General features: G+C 43.9%; 1 protein-coding gene across 2 annotated transcripts in view; it reads left to right on the top strand.

Annotated features, from left to right (window-relative positions):
- The first annotated feature begins 1,740 nt into the window (after positions 1-1,740).
- Positions 1,741-18,255, top strand: part of DYM (dymeclin) — a 238,356-nt gene continuing 221,841 nt past the window's right edge. Inside the window, exons 1-2 of one of the 2 annotated variants that reach the window (XM_079784586.1) lie at positions 1,741-1,959; positions 11,931-12,122. In XM_079784586.1, the coding sequence (XP_079640712.1) occupies positions 11,983-12,122 (140 nt within the window). In that variant the 5' untranslated portion in view covers positions 1,741-1,959; positions 11,931-11,982. The remainder of the gene's footprint in view (positions 1,960-11,930; positions 12,123-18,255) is intronic. The other variant, XM_079784585.1, reaches the window with a different exon arrangement.

Here is an 18,255-nt window from a genome sequence, read left to right as displayed (position 1 = left end):
TTTGTAAATAGAAAAACCTAAAGATTCCACAAAAGACTGTTAGCACTAAAAAATTGAATTTAGCAAAGTGACAGGATAAAAAGTCAGCACAAAAATCAGTTGCATTGTTATACACCAACAATTAAATATCTGAACAGGAAATTAAGAAAACAATTACATTTACTATAATATCAAAGAGAAAAAAAACTTAGGAATTAACTTGACTAAGAAAGTGAAAGACTTGAGACAATGAAAACCAAAAAGGTTGTGGGTTCGATTCCTGGTCAAGGCACATACCTAGGTTGAGAGTGCTATCCCCAGTCAGGGCACGTGCGGGAGGCAACTGATTGTTGACTCTCTCACATCAATGTTTCTCTCTATCTCTCTTTCTCTCTCTCTCTCCCTTCCTCTCACTTTAAAATAAAGCATTTTAAAAAAGACAATGAAAACTACAAAATATTATTGAAATAAACTGAAAGAAATGAAAGATGTTATTTATTATGGAAAAGACATCTTATATTCATGAATTGAAAGACAATAACAGAATATTGTTAAGATGTCAGTATTACCCAAATTCAATACATCCGTATTAAAATCCCAATGATGTATTTTGCAGAAATAGAAAAACCACAACAATCTTGAAAAAGAAGAGCAAAGTTGGAGGATGCACACTTCCTGATTTCAAAACTTACTACAAAGCTAAAGTAACCAAAACAGTGTGGTACTGTCACAAAAACAAACATATAAGTCAATGAAATAGAATAGAGAGAATAGAGGGATTAGCAATAAACCTTTCACATATGGCTAACTAATTTTTTTTTTTAAGTATATTTTATTGATTTTTTACAGAGAGGAAGAGAGAGGGATAGAGAGTTAGAAACATCGATGAGAGAAACATCGATCAGCTGCCTCTTGCACACCCCCTACTGGGGATGTGCCTGCAACCAAGGTACATGCCCTTGACCGGAATTGAACCTGGGACCCTTGAGTCCGCAGGCCTACGCTCTATCCACTGAGCCAAACCGGTTTCGGCATATGGCTAACTAATTTTTGACAAGAGTTCCAAGACCATTCAATGGGGAGAAGGCAGTCTTTCCAACAAATGGTACTGAGAAAACTGGGTATCGACATGCAAAAGAATAAAGTTGGAGCCTTAGCTAATACTCTATAAAAAAAAATTAACACAAAATGGATCAAAGACCTAAACATAAGAGCTACAACATAAAACTCTTAGAAGAAAATATAGGGGAAAAGCTTCACAACATTGAATTTGGCCATGATTTCTTGGATGTGATGCCAAAGGCACAGGCAATAAAAGAAAAAACAGACAAATTGCAGGTTTCTGAAAATAAAACTTTTTGACAATATTGCAGTTTTAGACCTGTTAACTGCCTCCATCAAAAATTATTTTCTGAAAATCAGCCCTCAATAAAAGGATTTGAATAAGAACAAAGTTAAAAAACTTAACAATAGATAAAATGCTAAAAATGCTATTCTTCCATTTTTCAGAGCCCTCCAAGGGAATTGCTTAACTTCGGAATGATTATTCGGTTGGACTGAAGAGGAGCGTTGATCAAGTTAAGCCACCAGAATAAGTGGTGTAGGCAGGGTAAGGAAGGGACTCCAGCACCACAGAGGCCTAGCCGCTTCCGAATTTTGCCACGTGGCTATGCAGTTGCCCTGGAGGCGCTGAGGGTGGTGGTGGAGAAACTACTAACGCCTGAAGGACTACATCTCCCAGAAGTCCGCGCGCCACGTGCCACGTGACCACCGGCTGGTGCGCGCCCTGCCGTTCGGTTCCCAGCTGCGTTCTCGGCCGCTTCCCTCTTCCCTCCCAGCCTCCGGGCCTCCGCACTGACGCGGCCCGGGCGGGAGCCGAGCCGGAGCCGGAGCCGCAGAGACGCGGAAACATGGAGGCCTGAGCCTCTGCCACTCGCTCGTCCGTGAGCTGGAAGCGGATCTCCCTGCCGGCTGAGACAGGTGGGCTGGGAGATCCGCCGGGCCCCCAGCTCCTGGGCAGAGCGGATTAGGGGACACCCTTTCCCCCCCTCCTCCGGTCAGCGTCAGGAGCTGGGGGGCAGCGCCGCCCCGGAGGCGGGGAAGGGTCCCTTCCGGCCAGTGGGGACGGGCCCCCCGGGAGAGGCTGTGCCCCGGGCCCCTCCCTCCGCTCCGGGATACGGTGGCGCTTGGGGCGGAGCGGCGAGGGGTGTGTAATCCCGGGAGGGCGAGGGATCTGGGTCCGAGGCCGGTGTTGGGAGTTGGGGGGCGGATACCCAAGAGCAGGTCGGCCTTTCGGGAGAGAAATGGGTGTGTGATGGGCAGGGCGGGCAATAGTGTTTACTTTTTCTTTTTTGACAAGTACATTTTTATGGAGACGTAATGCACATACCATAAAATTCACTTTTAAAAGTACAGTTGAAGTACAGCTCAGTGGTTTTTAGCATATTCAAAGGGGTGTGCAACGAATCCTAAACATCCTTATCGCCCCAAAAGGAAACCCATACCCAATAGCACTCACTCCCCCCCTCCCCCGTCCTCTGACACCTAGCGATTGTGTTTTCACTGAGGGTGAGAGTGGGAAGTCAGCTCACGTGTTTGTGGGGATTGAGGGAAGTGGGGTGATAAAGCTGATAGGATGACAACAGTGCTGGAAAGAGGTAAAAAGTGATAGGATGGATGTCATAGGGCCAGCAAAGGGGTACACGGGACAGACTGACTAGCGGGGCAGTTGGGGTGGGATTCTCGAAGGGGGAGAAAGGAGGATGGGGGGAGAGGTATGTAGTGAGAAGGCATGTGCTGAAAGATGTGGAACATGGGGAGGGGTGCAGGGGGTGGAGCGCAGGGTAACCTTACGGAGGAACGAGGCACTTGGGCTGATGAGTTGAGGGCTCGAGAGAGGAACGGAGCTAGAGAATCTATAGGAATCGGTGCATGGTTACTGCTGAGCTTGAAGTTTATAACTGTATAGATTCCTAGAGTGATTATTCTGCTCCGTAGTTTTTATCTTACATAATCCTCTCGGCAACTCAGAGAGACTGGGCAAGTCTAAATATTTCCATTCTGCAGATGCAGTCTTTTAGAGGTTAGGTGACTTGCTGAATCTCGTAAGGTTAGTAAACAAGGAAGAATGAGGTGAGGATTAAAGAATAATTGATGAGACTTTCAGTTGCAGGTGGATTAAATGGCAGAGAATTGAGGTGGGGCAATGTTACAGGAAGGAGAGTCAACTATTAGATATGTTAAGAAGTCTATATTATTTGATAGGTCAAGTCTTTGTTCTTGTACCCTTTGAATATAGAAAAGTTCAAGCAGTGGAATAATATACCCCCATGTACCCATTCCTCAACTCCAACCGTTAGTAACTCAGGCTAACTTGGTTTTATCTATACCCCTATCCATTCATATCCCTACTCCCAACTATTTTAAAGCAGATCATCAGTATACCATTTCACTTGTGAATATTTGAGTATACTGTATATCTGTAGAATAGTGAGTCACTCTCTTTTAAAAGAAATACATTTGTATTTATTTCATTGAGGAAGGAAGAGGGAAAGAGATAGAAACATCAATGATGAAAGAATCGTTGATTGGCTGTCTCCTGCACATTCCCAGCTGGGGCTCATGTGCCCTGATCCAGAATTGAACCATGACCTCCTGGTTCATAGGTTGACGCTCAACCACTGAGCCACGCTGGCCAGGCCACTCTCTTTTTAATACACCCACAATACCATTATCACAACTAAACATTAATAGTAAGCTCTTAATATCAAAATCTAGGACTTATTTTTTAAATGTGGTATTTGTTTTATACAAGGGATAAGCAGTGCAAACACTTAGATGTTAGACGCTGAAAAATAGAATTGTTTTCCTTTTTGTTTTGTTTTTAATCCTCACCTGAGGATATTTTCCCATTAGTTTTTAGAGAGAGTGGAAGAGAGAGGGAAAGACAGAGAAATACCGACGTGAGAAAAACATTGATTGGTTGCCTCCTGCACATGCCCGGACCAGGGCCTTGGCGGGGGAGGATCCTGAAACCAAGGTACCTGCCCTTGACCGGAATCGAACCCAGGACCCTTTGGTCCTCAGGCCAACACTCTATCCACCTCTGCCCAAACCAGCTAGGGCAGAAATGCAGACACCAGGCTGATTGGGGGGAGGGGCGGTATAGGCAAAATAGGTGAAGGTGGTCAAAAGGTACAAACTTCCAGTTATAAGCCCTGGCCGGTTTTGCTCAGTGGATAGAGCATCGGCCTGCAGACTGAAGGGTCCCAGGTTCGATTCCACTCAAGGGCATGTACCTTGGTTTGGGGCACATCCTCAGTGGGAGGTGTGCAGGGGGCGGCTGATTGATGTTTCTTTCTCATCAATGTTTCTAACTCTATCCCTCTCCCTTCCTCTCTGTAAAAAATCAATAAAATATATTTAAAACAAAAAAAAAACAAACAAAAAAAACCTTCCAGTTATAAGATAACTAAGTCCTCTGAATGTGATGTATAGCATGGTGACTATAGTCAATAATACTATATTGTATTCCAGGCACGTGCCCCGGGCTGGAATTGGACCCAGGGACCCTTCAGTCCATGGGCCAATGCCCTATACTCTGAGCCAAACCAGCCAGGGCTGTATTTTTTGTTTTGTTTTTTAAATATATTTTTATTGGCTTGAGAGAGGGAGAGATAGAAACATCAATAAAGAGAGAATCATTGATTGGCTGCCTCCTGCACACCCCTCACTGGGGAATGGAGCCCGTAATCCGGGCATGTGCCTGACCGGCAATTGAACCGTGATCTCCTGATTCATAGGTTGATGCTCAACCACTGGGCCACAATGTCTGAGCTCTTTCCAGTTTCTTATTCTGTCATCCCTAGGGTATGGCCCTTGGTTCTGGGTCCAGGATGGCTGCTGGTGGTCTTGCTAGTATCCAAGCAGCAGGATGGAGGAAGGGACAGAGAAGTGGCTGTACACTCTTAGAGGAAGTTCTGTGTAATTCAGTGATAACCAATACTTAGTCATATGATCTTTCTGGCTGCAAGAGAGTTTGGGAAATGTATCTTAGCTGGACGGGAATGTGCTCAGCCAAAAATAGGAGTTGTTACTATAAGGGAGGAAGGGCTGGAGATTGAGGTAGGCAATTGGTGTTTCTACCGTACTTCACAGTTAGTTTCTCTGTGCTCCAGACTAACCTACACACTTCCCAGATTTCTAGGTTTGAATCCTCGTTGTGTTATTTATGTGCTTTGGTGTGTTACTCAATCTTTTTGAGCTTTAGCATTCTCAACTGTAAAAAAGAGCTAATATTTACTTTAGATGCTTGTTAGCATTAAATGAAAATATTTCTTATGTATCTGGCAACATATACACTCCAAATACTAGTTTTTCCTTCTCCTCCCTCGGATTTCTGGACTTGGATATCTGAATGGGTAGAGTGGAAAAGAGAAATTGGAGATGGATAGGGGAGGATACAGAGTTCAGTATTGGGCACATGGTCACCCAGAGGATAATGTATGGCAGGCAGTCAGATCAATGGTATGTCACCCGCAAGACAGTTCTGGTCTGGTCATGGATATATATATATATATTTTAAATATATGTTTTATTGATTTTTTACAGAGAGGAAGGGAGAGGGAGAGAGAGTTAGAAACATCGATGAGAGAGAAACATTGATCAGCTGCCTCCTGCACACTCCCTACTGGGGATGTGTCCGCAACCAAGGTACATGCCCTTGACCGGAATCGAACCTGGGACCCTTGAGTCCGCAAGCCGACGCTCTGTCCACTGAGCCAAACCAGCTGGGGCAAGGTCATGGATATTTTGAAATCATCAATGTATAGGGGAAGAGTTCACTGATCCAGAAGACTCAGGGATGTATACAATTTTAGAGTTACAACGGGCAGGGAGAAGACATGTCCTTGAGTAAGTCTCCCCATAACGCATGAAGCAGCAGCTTGCTTTCTGGCCTTGTTTGCTTCCACTTTGATTCCCTCCCACTCCAGCCATGTTGAACTTCTTTAAATCCCTTGAATGGACCGTATCTGTTTCTGTCTTAACCCTAGGCCTTGACACATGCTATCCTCTTCACTTTGAAAATTTTCTGAACCCCCCAACCAGGACAGTCCTTACCTTTCAGGTCTCAGCTTTTCTGGCATGACTCCTGGGAAGCTCTCACTAAGTCTTGAATGGTTGCCATATTATCATTTCATGTCCGCTTATCTGTTTCTCTTCCTCAACTATAAATAAATTCCACTCCCAGTTTTAACGTTGGCACTTAGCATTGTGCTGGCCACATAGAGGGCACTCAGGAAATATCAACAGACTCCTGGTACTTACATTACCATAATATGATGTCTCTTCAGTAGTGCTAGTTTGTTTTGCAACCCTGCACTGTTCTTTTAGTGTTTGCACATTGAGTTGTTTATATGAACCAGTGATTGTGAAATAGTAAAGCACATTCTCCCTAATTTATTTAAAAGTTCACTTTTCTACTTAAACTAATACTTGCATATTGAGGTAATACTAGAAGGTATATTATAAAAAAACAGCAGTATCCTTCTTTCTTCGTCTGGTCTTCAGAGGCAACTGATTTTAACTGTGTTTATAGTTGTCTAAATGTCTATTTTGTGATCTATCAATTTTAGATAATACCCATTGACTCCTTGTTATAGTAAATGCGTGCTTGACCTCCTCCTTCCCCACTTCTGGGCTTTCCAGTACAGATATCTATATATATAAAAGCCTAAGCGACCGTTAGGACTGGTCGACCGAATGATCAGTCGACCAGTCGCTATGATGTGCACTGACCACCAGGGGGCAGGCGCTCAATGCAGGAGCTGACCCCTGGTGGTCAGTGTGCTCCCACAGCCAACCTCCCTCAGTCCCTGCCCCTGGCCAGCTGGCCCTGATTGGCCCCAATCGGTACTGGGCGAGACAGGCCCGATCAGCCCCAAAGGGACCCCACCCATGCATGAATTCGTGCATTGGGCCTCCTCTTGTATAGATATATAAAAATTCTTGGTTAAGTTAGTGTTTACATTATTTTGACTACATAAATATTGCTCCCTGCTGAGCTGAGTAATATACCTTGTTTCCCTGCCCACCTGCCCCCACCGTTTGCTTATTTTTCCATGAACATATTCCTAACTTTTACCAAATGCTTTGAAAGACCTGTGGGGATTGGGCCGCAGGAAACTAATGCAGGGTGTTGCTCTGGCTACCGCTGTTGCTGTGCGGGATGAGTTGTTTTTGTCAGTGTCCCAGAGGCCTCACGCCTTTGTTGTCTTTGTTGTCAGCATGCTCTAAGGTAAGGGAAATCTCAGGCCCTTCACAGTTTCTGACTTGGCAGGAACATCCCTCTGCTGTCTTTTTAGAACTCCTGTAATTGTTAAGACATTCTAAATGGGTCTTCTAATTTTCAGTCTCCTGTTTTCCATCTGTTTGTCTTCTTCTTCTTTAAATTTATTATGGCAGTTTTCTTGGCCTCCTTTTTATTGAATTTTTTATGGTATTTTTAAATTCAAGTGTCATTTCTTTTAAAAATATTTTTATTGATTTCAGAGAGAGGAAGGGAGAGAGAGAGAGATAGAAACATCCTACCTAATAATAGACAAAGATGCAAATTGACCATACCTCCGACACACCCACAAGCCACGCCCACCATCCAATCAGAGCGAGTATGCAAATTTACCCAACCAAGATGGCTATAGCCACAGAGAGCAAGGTTTCCTAGGTAACAGAGGAAGCCAAGCTTTCCGCCTGCCCTTGCCATGCCTAAGCCTCCACTCAAGCTACAAAGTTTCAATTATAGAAGGTAAACAAATTCAAACAGAAATTGCGGCAGAATGGAGCTTGAAAGAGCAGGCCAGGGTTGCCCCCGTCAACAGGGGAAGCAAAGCTTTCTGCACACCCTGGCCGGGCCCACCCGCTTAAGGCTACAAAGTTTCAGTTATAACCCCAACACAAATGGCTGCCGGCCACGGAGGGAGTCCTAGGCTTGGCTCCGCTCCAGGCTACAAAATTTCAATTGTAGAAGGAAAATAAATTCCATATACCAGGGCCTCCGCTTGGGTTGCCAGGGGGTGTGGCCGGCCTGCAAACCACCGCAGGCCCCTCGCTCAGGCCGCCCCACGCCTCAAGGGAACCCCACCCTGATCAGGGACACCCTTCAGGGCAAACCAGCTGGCCCCCACCCCTGTACCAGGCCTCTATCCTATCTAATAAAAGAGTACTATGCAGATTGATCATCACTGCAACACACAATATAGCTGCCCCCATGTGGTCAAAGATCCTGCCCCCATGTGGACACAAGATGGCCAGCAGGAGAGGGCAGTTGGGAGGCACCCGGCCTGCAAGGGAGGGCAGTTGAGAAGGACCAGGCCTGCAAGGGAGGGCAGTTGAGAGGGACCAGGCCTGCAAGGGAGGGCAGTTGGAGGTGATCAACCCTGCAGGAGAGGGCAGTTAGGGGTGACCAGGCCGGCAGAGGAGGGAAGTTGGGGGCAAACAGGCTGGCAGCGGAGTGGTTAGGGGGTGATCAGGCTAGCAGGCAGAAGCGGTTAGGGGCAATCAGGAAGGCAGGCAGGCAAGCAGTTGGGAGCCAGCAGTCCTGGATTGTGAGAGGGATGTCCGACTGCCCGTTTAGGGATCGGGCCTAAATGGGCAGTCGGACATCCCTCGAGGGTTCCCAGATTGGAGAGGGTACAGGCTGGGCTGAGGGACAACCCCCCTCCGTGCACGTATTTTGTGCACCGGGCCTCTAGTCAGTGATGAGAGAGAATCATTGATTGGCTGCCTCCTGCACACCCCACACTGGGGATCTAGCCTGCAACCCAGGCATGTGCCCTGACCAGGAATTGAACTGTGACCTCATGGTTCATAGGTTGACGCTCAACCACTGAGCCACCGTGGCTGGGCTGTGAATGCTTTTTAGAAAATCCAGATGCCTGGGTCCTAACCTGACATTCTGAGTTTTTTGAGGCCCAGGCATTTGTATTTTTAGCCACATGCTTCTCAGGTGTTTTTCATGTACATTTAAGTTTGAGAGCCACTGGTTTGGACGGTGGTTGGAAAGTGACCTTTCAGATTGTGGAGGGTCTTGAATGTCAGTCAGTATTCTGTTTTTCAGATAATTGAAGAAGAATCATTGAATGTTTTTGAGCTGTTGAGTGAAATGACGAAAGTGGTTATTTTACTAATATTAAAAATAAATTATATTTGACCTTTTATTTGGCTAAGCATACACTGTGCCAGGTTGTTGTTTTTTTAATCCTTACCCGAGGACGTGCTTAGAGGAAGGGAGAGAGAGAGATATAAAGAGAGAAAAGCACCGACCTGAGAGAGAAGCATTGATTGGTTGCCTTCTGTATTCACCTTGGCTGGGGACTGAACCCACAACCCAATGTGCCCTGACCGGGAATTGAACCCGAGACCCTTCGGTGCGTGAGCTGACACACTAACCACTGAGCCACACCGGCCAGGGCTGAGTGCATTGTATGGCTCATCTTGCTTCATCCTAGAATATCTTATGAGTTGTAAGTACTGTTGTTTTTCCCATTATGCAGTGAGGTTTTATACGTTGTAAAATGGAGATTCAGACTGATTCTTATGCAGACTTAACAGAATCTAGCTCCACTAGAACCTTTCTTCATTGCAGTGCTGGACTGGATTGCCTGTTTCTTTAAGGATTAATGCGGTAGTGGAGTGCGCACAGTGAGTCGGAGTGGAAGGGTTGGAAGTAAAGACGCCTGCATGTTGTTGCACTAAGTCCTGTGAGATTTAGAAGCCTGGTCTAGCATGGAGGCAGTGGGAATGTAAAGGAAGAGATGGGTTTAAAAGACAGTATGTAGCACTGCGGATGTTGTAGAAGAACCCAAAGGACTTGTTGATGTCTTCGGAGAGTCACCCTATTAGAGTGCTAAAGACCAGGGATTCTGGAATGAGGTTCCCTGGGTTCAAATCCTGGCTTTGCCACTTATTCCCTCTGGGGCGTTGGGGAAGTTCCTTAACCCTTCTGTCCCTTAACTTCCTCATCTGTAAAATGAGGAAATTCGGACCACCTCTTAGAGTTGTTCATAGGGACGAAATGAAGCAGGAATTATACAGCACTTAGCCTAGTTTCTGACTCCGATCGGGCTGAGTAAAAGCACCACTGCGCACACTGTCCCCTCTGTCTCAGCTGCTCCTGTGTGTTTTCATAGCTTTCTGTGTATAAATAACTCCATTGCGATACATACCACATGTGTTAAATAGGCTTTGGGTTCATGAATGGCAAGGAACTTGGTCTTACTTTTACATTTTCAGTTTCCAGTGTAACACCTGACATTTATAGGAAGTGTGTAATAGGTATTTATGGAATGAATGGTTGGTTATATGAGTGAGAATTTGAGGCAAAAAGATTTGGAGGGGTTGCTTATTTTGGGGGGCAATGTTAAAATCTGTTTTAAAATTTATGATGATATTAAGACATCAAATTGAAATGGCCATTAAGTAAAGATTTATGCTTGGATTTTGACTGAGAAATCAGGATAAAATATTAGTTCTGGGGTCACTCACATAGAGGTTAAAACACAAGCCAGAAGCACACTCAGATCATTCCTGAGGGAGAGTACAATCCATTTATTTAACAACAATGTATATATATTTTTACTTTAAATTATTATTTAAGAATAATCTACCTCAGGAGATATGTCATATATACTATAGAAAAATCACATTTCAGGGTAGTTTTTACATAATGGGAGTAATGGAAGTTGAGAGGACAAACTGGTTTTGAGAGGGAGGATGGAATCAATTTTGCACACACATGTTCTTGACTACATTGCATTACAATAGGGTCCTTTGAATCCCCGGCTGGGTAGCTCAGTTGGTTAGAGCATATACACTCACACTGTGGTCAGGGCACATGCAAGAGTCAACCAGTGGGTACATAGATAAGTGGAACAACAAATTGATGTTTCTCTCATCTCTCTATTCTCTCTCTTCCTTCCTCTCTCTCTAAAATCAATAAATAAAAATTTAGAAAAATAGATCCTTTGAAAGGTTTACTTCTAATGGCATAAGCCATAGCATGCTTCTTGTTTTTAGTATAGACTTATGTGAGGGGCGTTGTTATCTACAGAATTACTGCTTATATGTTACACACATAATTAAAATACGTTATCCTTGAGTTTAAAAAAATCTTCAGTATTTTAGGGACGTAGGTAGAACTGGCATTCCGGTCAGAGGCTGGGACTAGGAGAGGGAAGCCACTAGTGAAACCAGGAGAAAGGCTCAGCTCCTGACAAATGGAGAGGAAGAAGAGCTGAGAGCCAAGGAGGTCTTGAGGCACAGCAGGAGGGAAAAGCAGTAGGGCTCTTAGGAGGGGAGCTGATTGGATACAGGGTTTTTCAAGTTCCATTTTATTCTAGTTTTCATAGGTAAGAGTCTTGGGAGTTCCAAATACAGTAAATTGGGTCCAGGTCGTGTGTGTGTGTGTGTGTGTGTGTGTGTGTGTGTGTGTGTGTGTGTGTAATGCTTGGTATGATCCATGGCAGAAGAGATGCCATTGGACCTCAGTTTGCTGCTTTGCTTTCTGTGAGGGTGGGCAGCAGGTGGAACTTTCTGACAGGAATACTTCAGTGGCTAGTCTTTGCTTGTTCCTCCTGGCATTTCAGCTGCCTCGGGCACTGCCTTCACTCTGCTCAGCAGATAGTACCCTGTTGTTGCTGCCTAGGGGCGTGAGGTGTGCCCATTCTAAGATCTACAAGTACAGATTCTGATTTTTGTATTTGTGTTGGTTAAGACAGACGTTAGCTCCATTTTTCTCCTTGTAACTTTGTATCTGATGTCTCATATATTTAAAAATAAAGAAAGGGGTGATTTCCTTTAGTTAGTTTACAGTTTTTTTACATTTACGTCAAGGGTAAGGAAAAGTTTGAGGATTATTTTGAATAAGTTTGAAATTTCTTTTCATCTTTTTCTAGGTTGTCTTGTGGAAATGAAGGTTTAAGGACAAGTTGTCTACCAGATTAGAAGATGGGATCAAACAGCAGCAGGATTGGTGATCTTCCTAAAAATGAGTACTTAAAAAAGTTATCAGGCACCGAATCTGTCTCTGAGAATGACCCGTTCTGGAATCAGCTTCTCTCATTTTCTTTCCCTGCACCAACCAGCAGGTAAGAGATCACTTGGAGATTAAAATTTGTATAGAGGGCCACATATATTTGTGTGCTAGGTTCAGTTAAAAAATTTTTTTTAATGTCTTTTCGTCCATTTATCCATCCATCCATTGTCTGCTGGTCTGTTTATCATACATGTACCAGTAGACAATCCAAAAGGTAGAAAAGTAGGAAATAAGTTTTTCTTTTCTTCCACTCAACCACCTCCCTTCCCCAGAGATGATTCCTGGTAGCAGGTTTTTTTTTTAATCCTTCTAAAGATGGTACAAGGTTATTTAAGCATATATCTCAGGTAGTTTTGCAAAATTGTTTAAACACAAGTGGTAGCATACTACACATACCTTGCTTTTTCTTTTTTTCTTGCTATCTCTGGCTTTTTCTTCCCAGTTAATTAAAATATATTTAAGCATATATGCAACTGCCTTTTTCTTTTAAATATCTGCAGAATATTTATAGAATATAATCAGTTTTCTCTTGGTGGACATTTAGATTGTTTCCAATCTTTTGCTATAACAAATAATGCTACATACATTATTTCTCATGCATACAAATATATCTCTAGTTTAGAAAGTAAAAATGCTGGGTCAAACTGCATATGCAGTTGTAACCTTGGTAGATATTGCCACAAACTGTGCTCTATGGAGGTTGTACCAATTTATACTACTGCCAGCAATGTGTGGCAAGGTGTATTTCCGCACACCTTTGTCAATTTAATGCATTTTTAGACTTTTTGACCTTTGTCAGTTTGATAGGTGAAAACCAATATTTCACTTTTAAACTGATTCCTGAGCCAGAGGAATAGGCGAGGACTGGTCCAGGTAGGGAACAACATAAGGAAAGCCCGGTGGTGAGGAATAACATGTCGGGTGTGCGAAACTTAAGAGGAGTGGTGAGGGAGGAGGTTTGGAAGATTTGAGGGTTCTGGTGAAAAGTATTAATGAGTTTTGATTTTGTCCTAATATCAGTAGAAACCATGGAAAGATTTTCATCAGAAAGGGCATGATCAGATTTTCATTTTTTTAAAAAATATTCCAAATGCATAATATTGTGGTAATCACTCTGCCTTTCAGCAGAAATTATTACTTCCTGACTAAACAGTTTTTGTTTTGTTTTATAAAATAATTCATTTATAAGATATATTCAAATTCCAGCCATATTCTAGATATGCAAGTAAAAAGTCAGAGGGTACATGGATACTGTGTGGGATAGGCAGGATTTCAGGATTCTGGAAAATATTTTGGAGGGGTTGCAATATGAACAGAGGCCCAAAGAAGGTGGATGATTTAGAAGCAGAGCAAGCAAGAAGGAGAATCCTGACATTTTTATTTTATTTTATTTTTGTTAATCCTTACCCAAGGATATTTTTCCATTGATTTTTAGAAAGAGTGGAAGGGAGGAAGGAGGGAGAGAGAGGGGAGAAAGAGAGAGAAACATTGAAGTGAGAGAGAGATATCTATTGGCTGCCTCCCACACGCACCCTGACCAAGGCCAGGGATGGAGCCGCTAACCGAGGTACGTGCCCTTGACTGGAATCGAATCTGTGACCCTTCAGTTCACGGGTAGACACTTATCTACTGAGCCAAACCGGCTAGGGCAGAATCCTGACATTTTTGAAAAGAGCGTGGACAAAGGCATTGAGACATAACAGTTCTGTGTGTGGGTGTGGACCAATGGGATACTAGCCTGCCTGAAGGGAAGTGCTGATCACAGGGGCCTGTCCTGTGGGCTAGCGCCCGCCCTAACATTGGCAGATGATAGGAAGAGATGGAAGAGCCATGGTGTCTGTAGATGGAATTTAATAAATTCTAATTTTATTTATTTTTGTATGAAAAGATAATGCGTTCTTCTGGATCAAAATTCAAAGATTCAAAGGTTATAAAACTGGGAGTCTCCTTCTTCATTCCTCACATGTGCTTAGTTCTCTACCCCAGAGGCAACAGATGTTATCACTTTTCTTAATGTCCTTTTAAGGGATGTTTCATGTTGTTTTAGTCCATGGGGGCTACTTTAACAAAATACCACGGACTAGGTAGCTTACAGAAGAATTTATTGCTCGGGGTTCTGGAGGCAGGAAGCCTGAGCTCTCAGCACCAGCATGGTTGGGCAATGACCCTCCTCTGCTTCACAGCCCGCACCTTCTCTCTGTCCCCACAGCGGAGGGAGCCAGCAAGCTTCTGGGGCCTTTCTGATCATCAAAGGCCCTAGTCCCATTCATGAGGATTCCACCTTCATGACCGAACCACCCTCACAGGCCCACCTACTAATACCATAGACTTGCACCTTTGGGGGTTAGGATTTCAACATAGGAATTTTGGGGGGACATAAACATTCAGACCATGGCACATGCATCCTCCTCATTTTAGACGAATAATAACATACACTTCTGTACTTGGTGCTTTTTTTCAACGACTATATCTTGGAGAGCCTTCTCTATATTAGCTTCCACATTGTTTTGATGGGGCATCGCATGTCATGGCTGAATATACCAAAATTAATGTAGCAATATACTTTTACCATTTGAATTGCTTCTAATGCTTTGTTATCACATATAATACATCAGTGAATAATCTTATACATACGAGTAGAAGTGATTCTTGTGTTGTGAATTAAGTATGACCAAAAAACTTGCATTAATTTTTCCAGTTTATGTTAGGAGGACATGATAAACAAATGTAATAGGTTGGGAACATATTTTAGGGAGTAATGCAAGCACTTCCCAACATATGGGGGTAGGCAAAAGTAGGTTTACAGTTATAATACAATAATCCTATATAATATAAGCCTAATATGCAAATTGTTCCCTCGACCAGGAGTTTGACCACTCGCTATGACGTATGCTGACTACCAGGGGACAGCGCTGGCAGTGGACAGCAGTGGAGTCGCTGCTGTGCTTCGATCACCTGGCAGGCCTAGGGATTTGTGCATTGGGCCTCTAGTCTAAATTTGTGCACTGGACCTCTAGTCTATATAAAAGCCTAAGCAACTGAGCAACTGGTCAACCAGTCGCTATGACACTCACTGACCACCAGGGGGCAGATGCTCAATGCAAGAGCTGCACCCTGGTGGTCAGTGCGCTTCCACAGCGGGAGCACCGCTCAGCTGACCCACAGGCTCCAGATGCAGGGCTCACAGCTGGCGAGCGTCACTGCAAAGATGCCAGCCTCTCCTGAATGGGACTGACTGGGTGTGAGCCTGCGGCCGGTGCAGTGGGGCCGAGATGAGTGGGAGCGGCAGGCAGGAGTGGCATGTGTTGTTGGACTCCAGTTTCGGCCCAATCACTGCAGGCCACGCCGAGGGTCCCCACCGGTGCATGAATCCGTGCACCAGGCCTCTAGTTAATAATAATACAGGAATAAACTGTGTTTTGCATAATCACAACTGTAAGCCTACTTTTGTTAACCCCTGCATTTCATGATGTTTCAGGGTAAACTGATGAGGCTGCTCTAGTGGCCTGGAGGCTCTGAAGGGTGTGGGGATTCTGACCACAGAGGGCTGAATGGGAACATCAAAATCTGTCCATCTGTTGCCCATTTTTGGCACACCTGTTAGAAAGCTGAGGATTAGAATTCTGATCCCTGGTAGGTTGTTGTTGAATGGAGTTGGGGAAAGTATTGTTTTAGGGAGGTTGCTTTTTAGGTAAGGTGAATGATTGATTGGAAAGAGCAGGAAGGAAGAGAAAGTAGGTCAGGAAAACCAAATGTGAGGCAGTAGCAGTTATGTAACCACCATGTGATGAAGGTTGAAGTTCTGTGCCTAAGCAGGAAACGGAAGTTCTACATCCTTGTGAAACTGATGTATCCAGTTAACAGAACTTGATATAGAAAAATAGATTTTAAAAGTTTTTTTTTTGTTTTAGATTGATATTTGATTTGAGCATTAATATTTTTAAAAATGAATTTATTGGGGTGACATTGGTTAATAAAATTATACAGGTTTCAGGTGTACAATTCTATAATACATCATCTGCATATTGTATTGAGTGTTTACCACCCCAAGTCAAGTCTCCTTCTATCACCATTTATCCCTTTTTTATTTTCTTCTACTTGCCCCCACCCTGCCTTCCTTCTGGCAATCACTATACTGTGTCCATGAGTCTTTTTTTTTCCTTTGCTTAATCCCTTCACCCTTCTCACTCAACCCTCAACCCCCTACCCTCTGACAGCTGTCAGACTGTTCTCTGTATCCATGAGTCTGTCTCTACTTGGTTAGTTTATTTTGTTCATTAGTTCCACATTTAAGTGAAATTATGTGGTACTTGCTTTTCTCTGATTGACTTATTTCACTTAGCATACATAATACTCTCCAGGTCTATCCATGCTGTTGCAAAAGGTAAGATCTTTTTTACGGCTGAATCGTATTCCATTGTGTAAATGCACCACAGATTTTTATCCCCTCATCTACTGATGGGCACTTAGGCTGCTCCCAAATCTTGGCTATCCTATCTAATAAAAGAGTAATATGCAAATTGACCATCACTCCAACACACAAGATGGCTGCCCCCATGTGGACTCAAGATGGCCACCACAAGATGGCCAGCAGGGAAGGGCAGTTGGGAGGGACCAGGTCTGCAAGGGAGGGCAGTTGTGCGTGATCAAGCCAGCAGGGGAGGGCAGTAGGGAGGGACCAGGCCTGCAAGGAAGAGCAGTTGGGGGCGATCAAGCCTGCAGGGAAGGGCAGTTAGGGGTGACCAGGCCTGCAGTGGATGGCAGTTAGGGGCAAACAGGCTGGCAGGGGAGCAGTTCGGCATCAATCAGGCTGGCAGGGGAGTGGTTAGGGGGTGATAAGGCTGGCAGGCAGAAGCGGTTAGGGGCAATCAGGAAGGCAGGCAGGCGAGCAGTTGGGAGCGAGCAGTCCTGGATTGTGAGAGGATCCCTACCGGGATTGGACCTAAACAGGAAGTTGGACATCCCTCAAGGGATCCCAGATTGGAGAGGGTGCAGGCTGGGCTGAGGGACACCCTCCCCCGACCCGTGCACGAATTTTGTGCACCGGGCCTCTAGTTGTAAATAACACTGCAGTGTACGTGGGAGTGCATATATTCTTTCAAATTAGTATTTCGGGTTTCTTTGTATACAGTCCCAGAAGTGGAATTACTAGGCCATAATGCAGTTTCATTTTTTTATTTTTTGAGGTAACTCCATGCTACTTTCCACAGTGGCTGCACCAGTCTGCATTCTCACCAACAGTGCACGAGGGTTCCCTTTTCTCCACGTCCTTGTCAACGCTTCTTGTTGTTAATACTTAATGAGCTTAAGAGTTCTAGATTTGAGAGCAGCGCTGGGCAATATGGTGACAGCTTATTTAGAATAAGAATCATTTTGCCAAAAGGTGCGGTGATTTGGGGTGAAGTATGGAGAACAGAAGCAGTGAAGCATGGTAGGGGAGCATTGATTTTGGAGCCAGACCAATTTTGTCTTGTGTCTCAGTCTCCCCACTTATTTATTAGCTTTTAGAGCTGAGGCAAGCTACTTCATCTTACTGAGCCTTTAAATCAGGCGTCCTCAAACTACGGCCCGCGGGCCACATGTGGGTGTTTTTGCCGTTTTGTTTTTTTACTTCAAAATAAGATATGTGCAGTGTGCATAGGAATTTGTTCATAGTTTTTTTTTAAACTATAGTCCGGCCCTCCAACGGTCTGAGGGACAGTGAACTGGCCCCCTGTTTAAAAAGTTTGAGGACCCCTGCTTTAAATGCTTCTTTAAATGGAATCATAATGCCCACCATGTAGATTTGTGGTAAGGATAAAACACCATGAGGCATATACAGTGCCTGACTTTCCTCTTCTTTCAGGAATAAATAGCCATTAATTTAAACACGATCAAGGGCTCTGTCTTGAGAGTTAGTCTAAAATATTTGAGGGATGAAAATAAGCAGCAGAAATTTAACCAATTTTCTGATGACTGCTTTATCCTAATGATTAAAAATCCTGTGACTCTTTTGAATTAATTTTTCAGTTGTTTTAAAAATTAGGCCAGGCACTGATTCTAGTAATATTTGTCTTTGTGCTTCCACAATGCCCTTTTTATAAAGGCTACTCTTTAGAAACCTTACAGTATTATGAAAGTTGTGTTACATATACTGAGCACTAGATGGTGCTCAAATAAGGCAAGAAGGCAGCTTTTGGCACAGT

Source organism: Cnephaeus nilssonii (assembly GCF_951640355.1).
Source record: "Cnephaeus nilssonii genome assembly, chromosome: 11".
NCBI classification, from domain to species: domain Eukaryota; kingdom Metazoa; phylum Chordata; class Mammalia; order Chiroptera; family Vespertilionidae; genus Cnephaeus; species Cnephaeus nilssonii.
The sequence above is the reverse complement of the archived record's forward strand: the minus strand, read 5'-3'. Positions and strand labels throughout refer to the sequence as shown.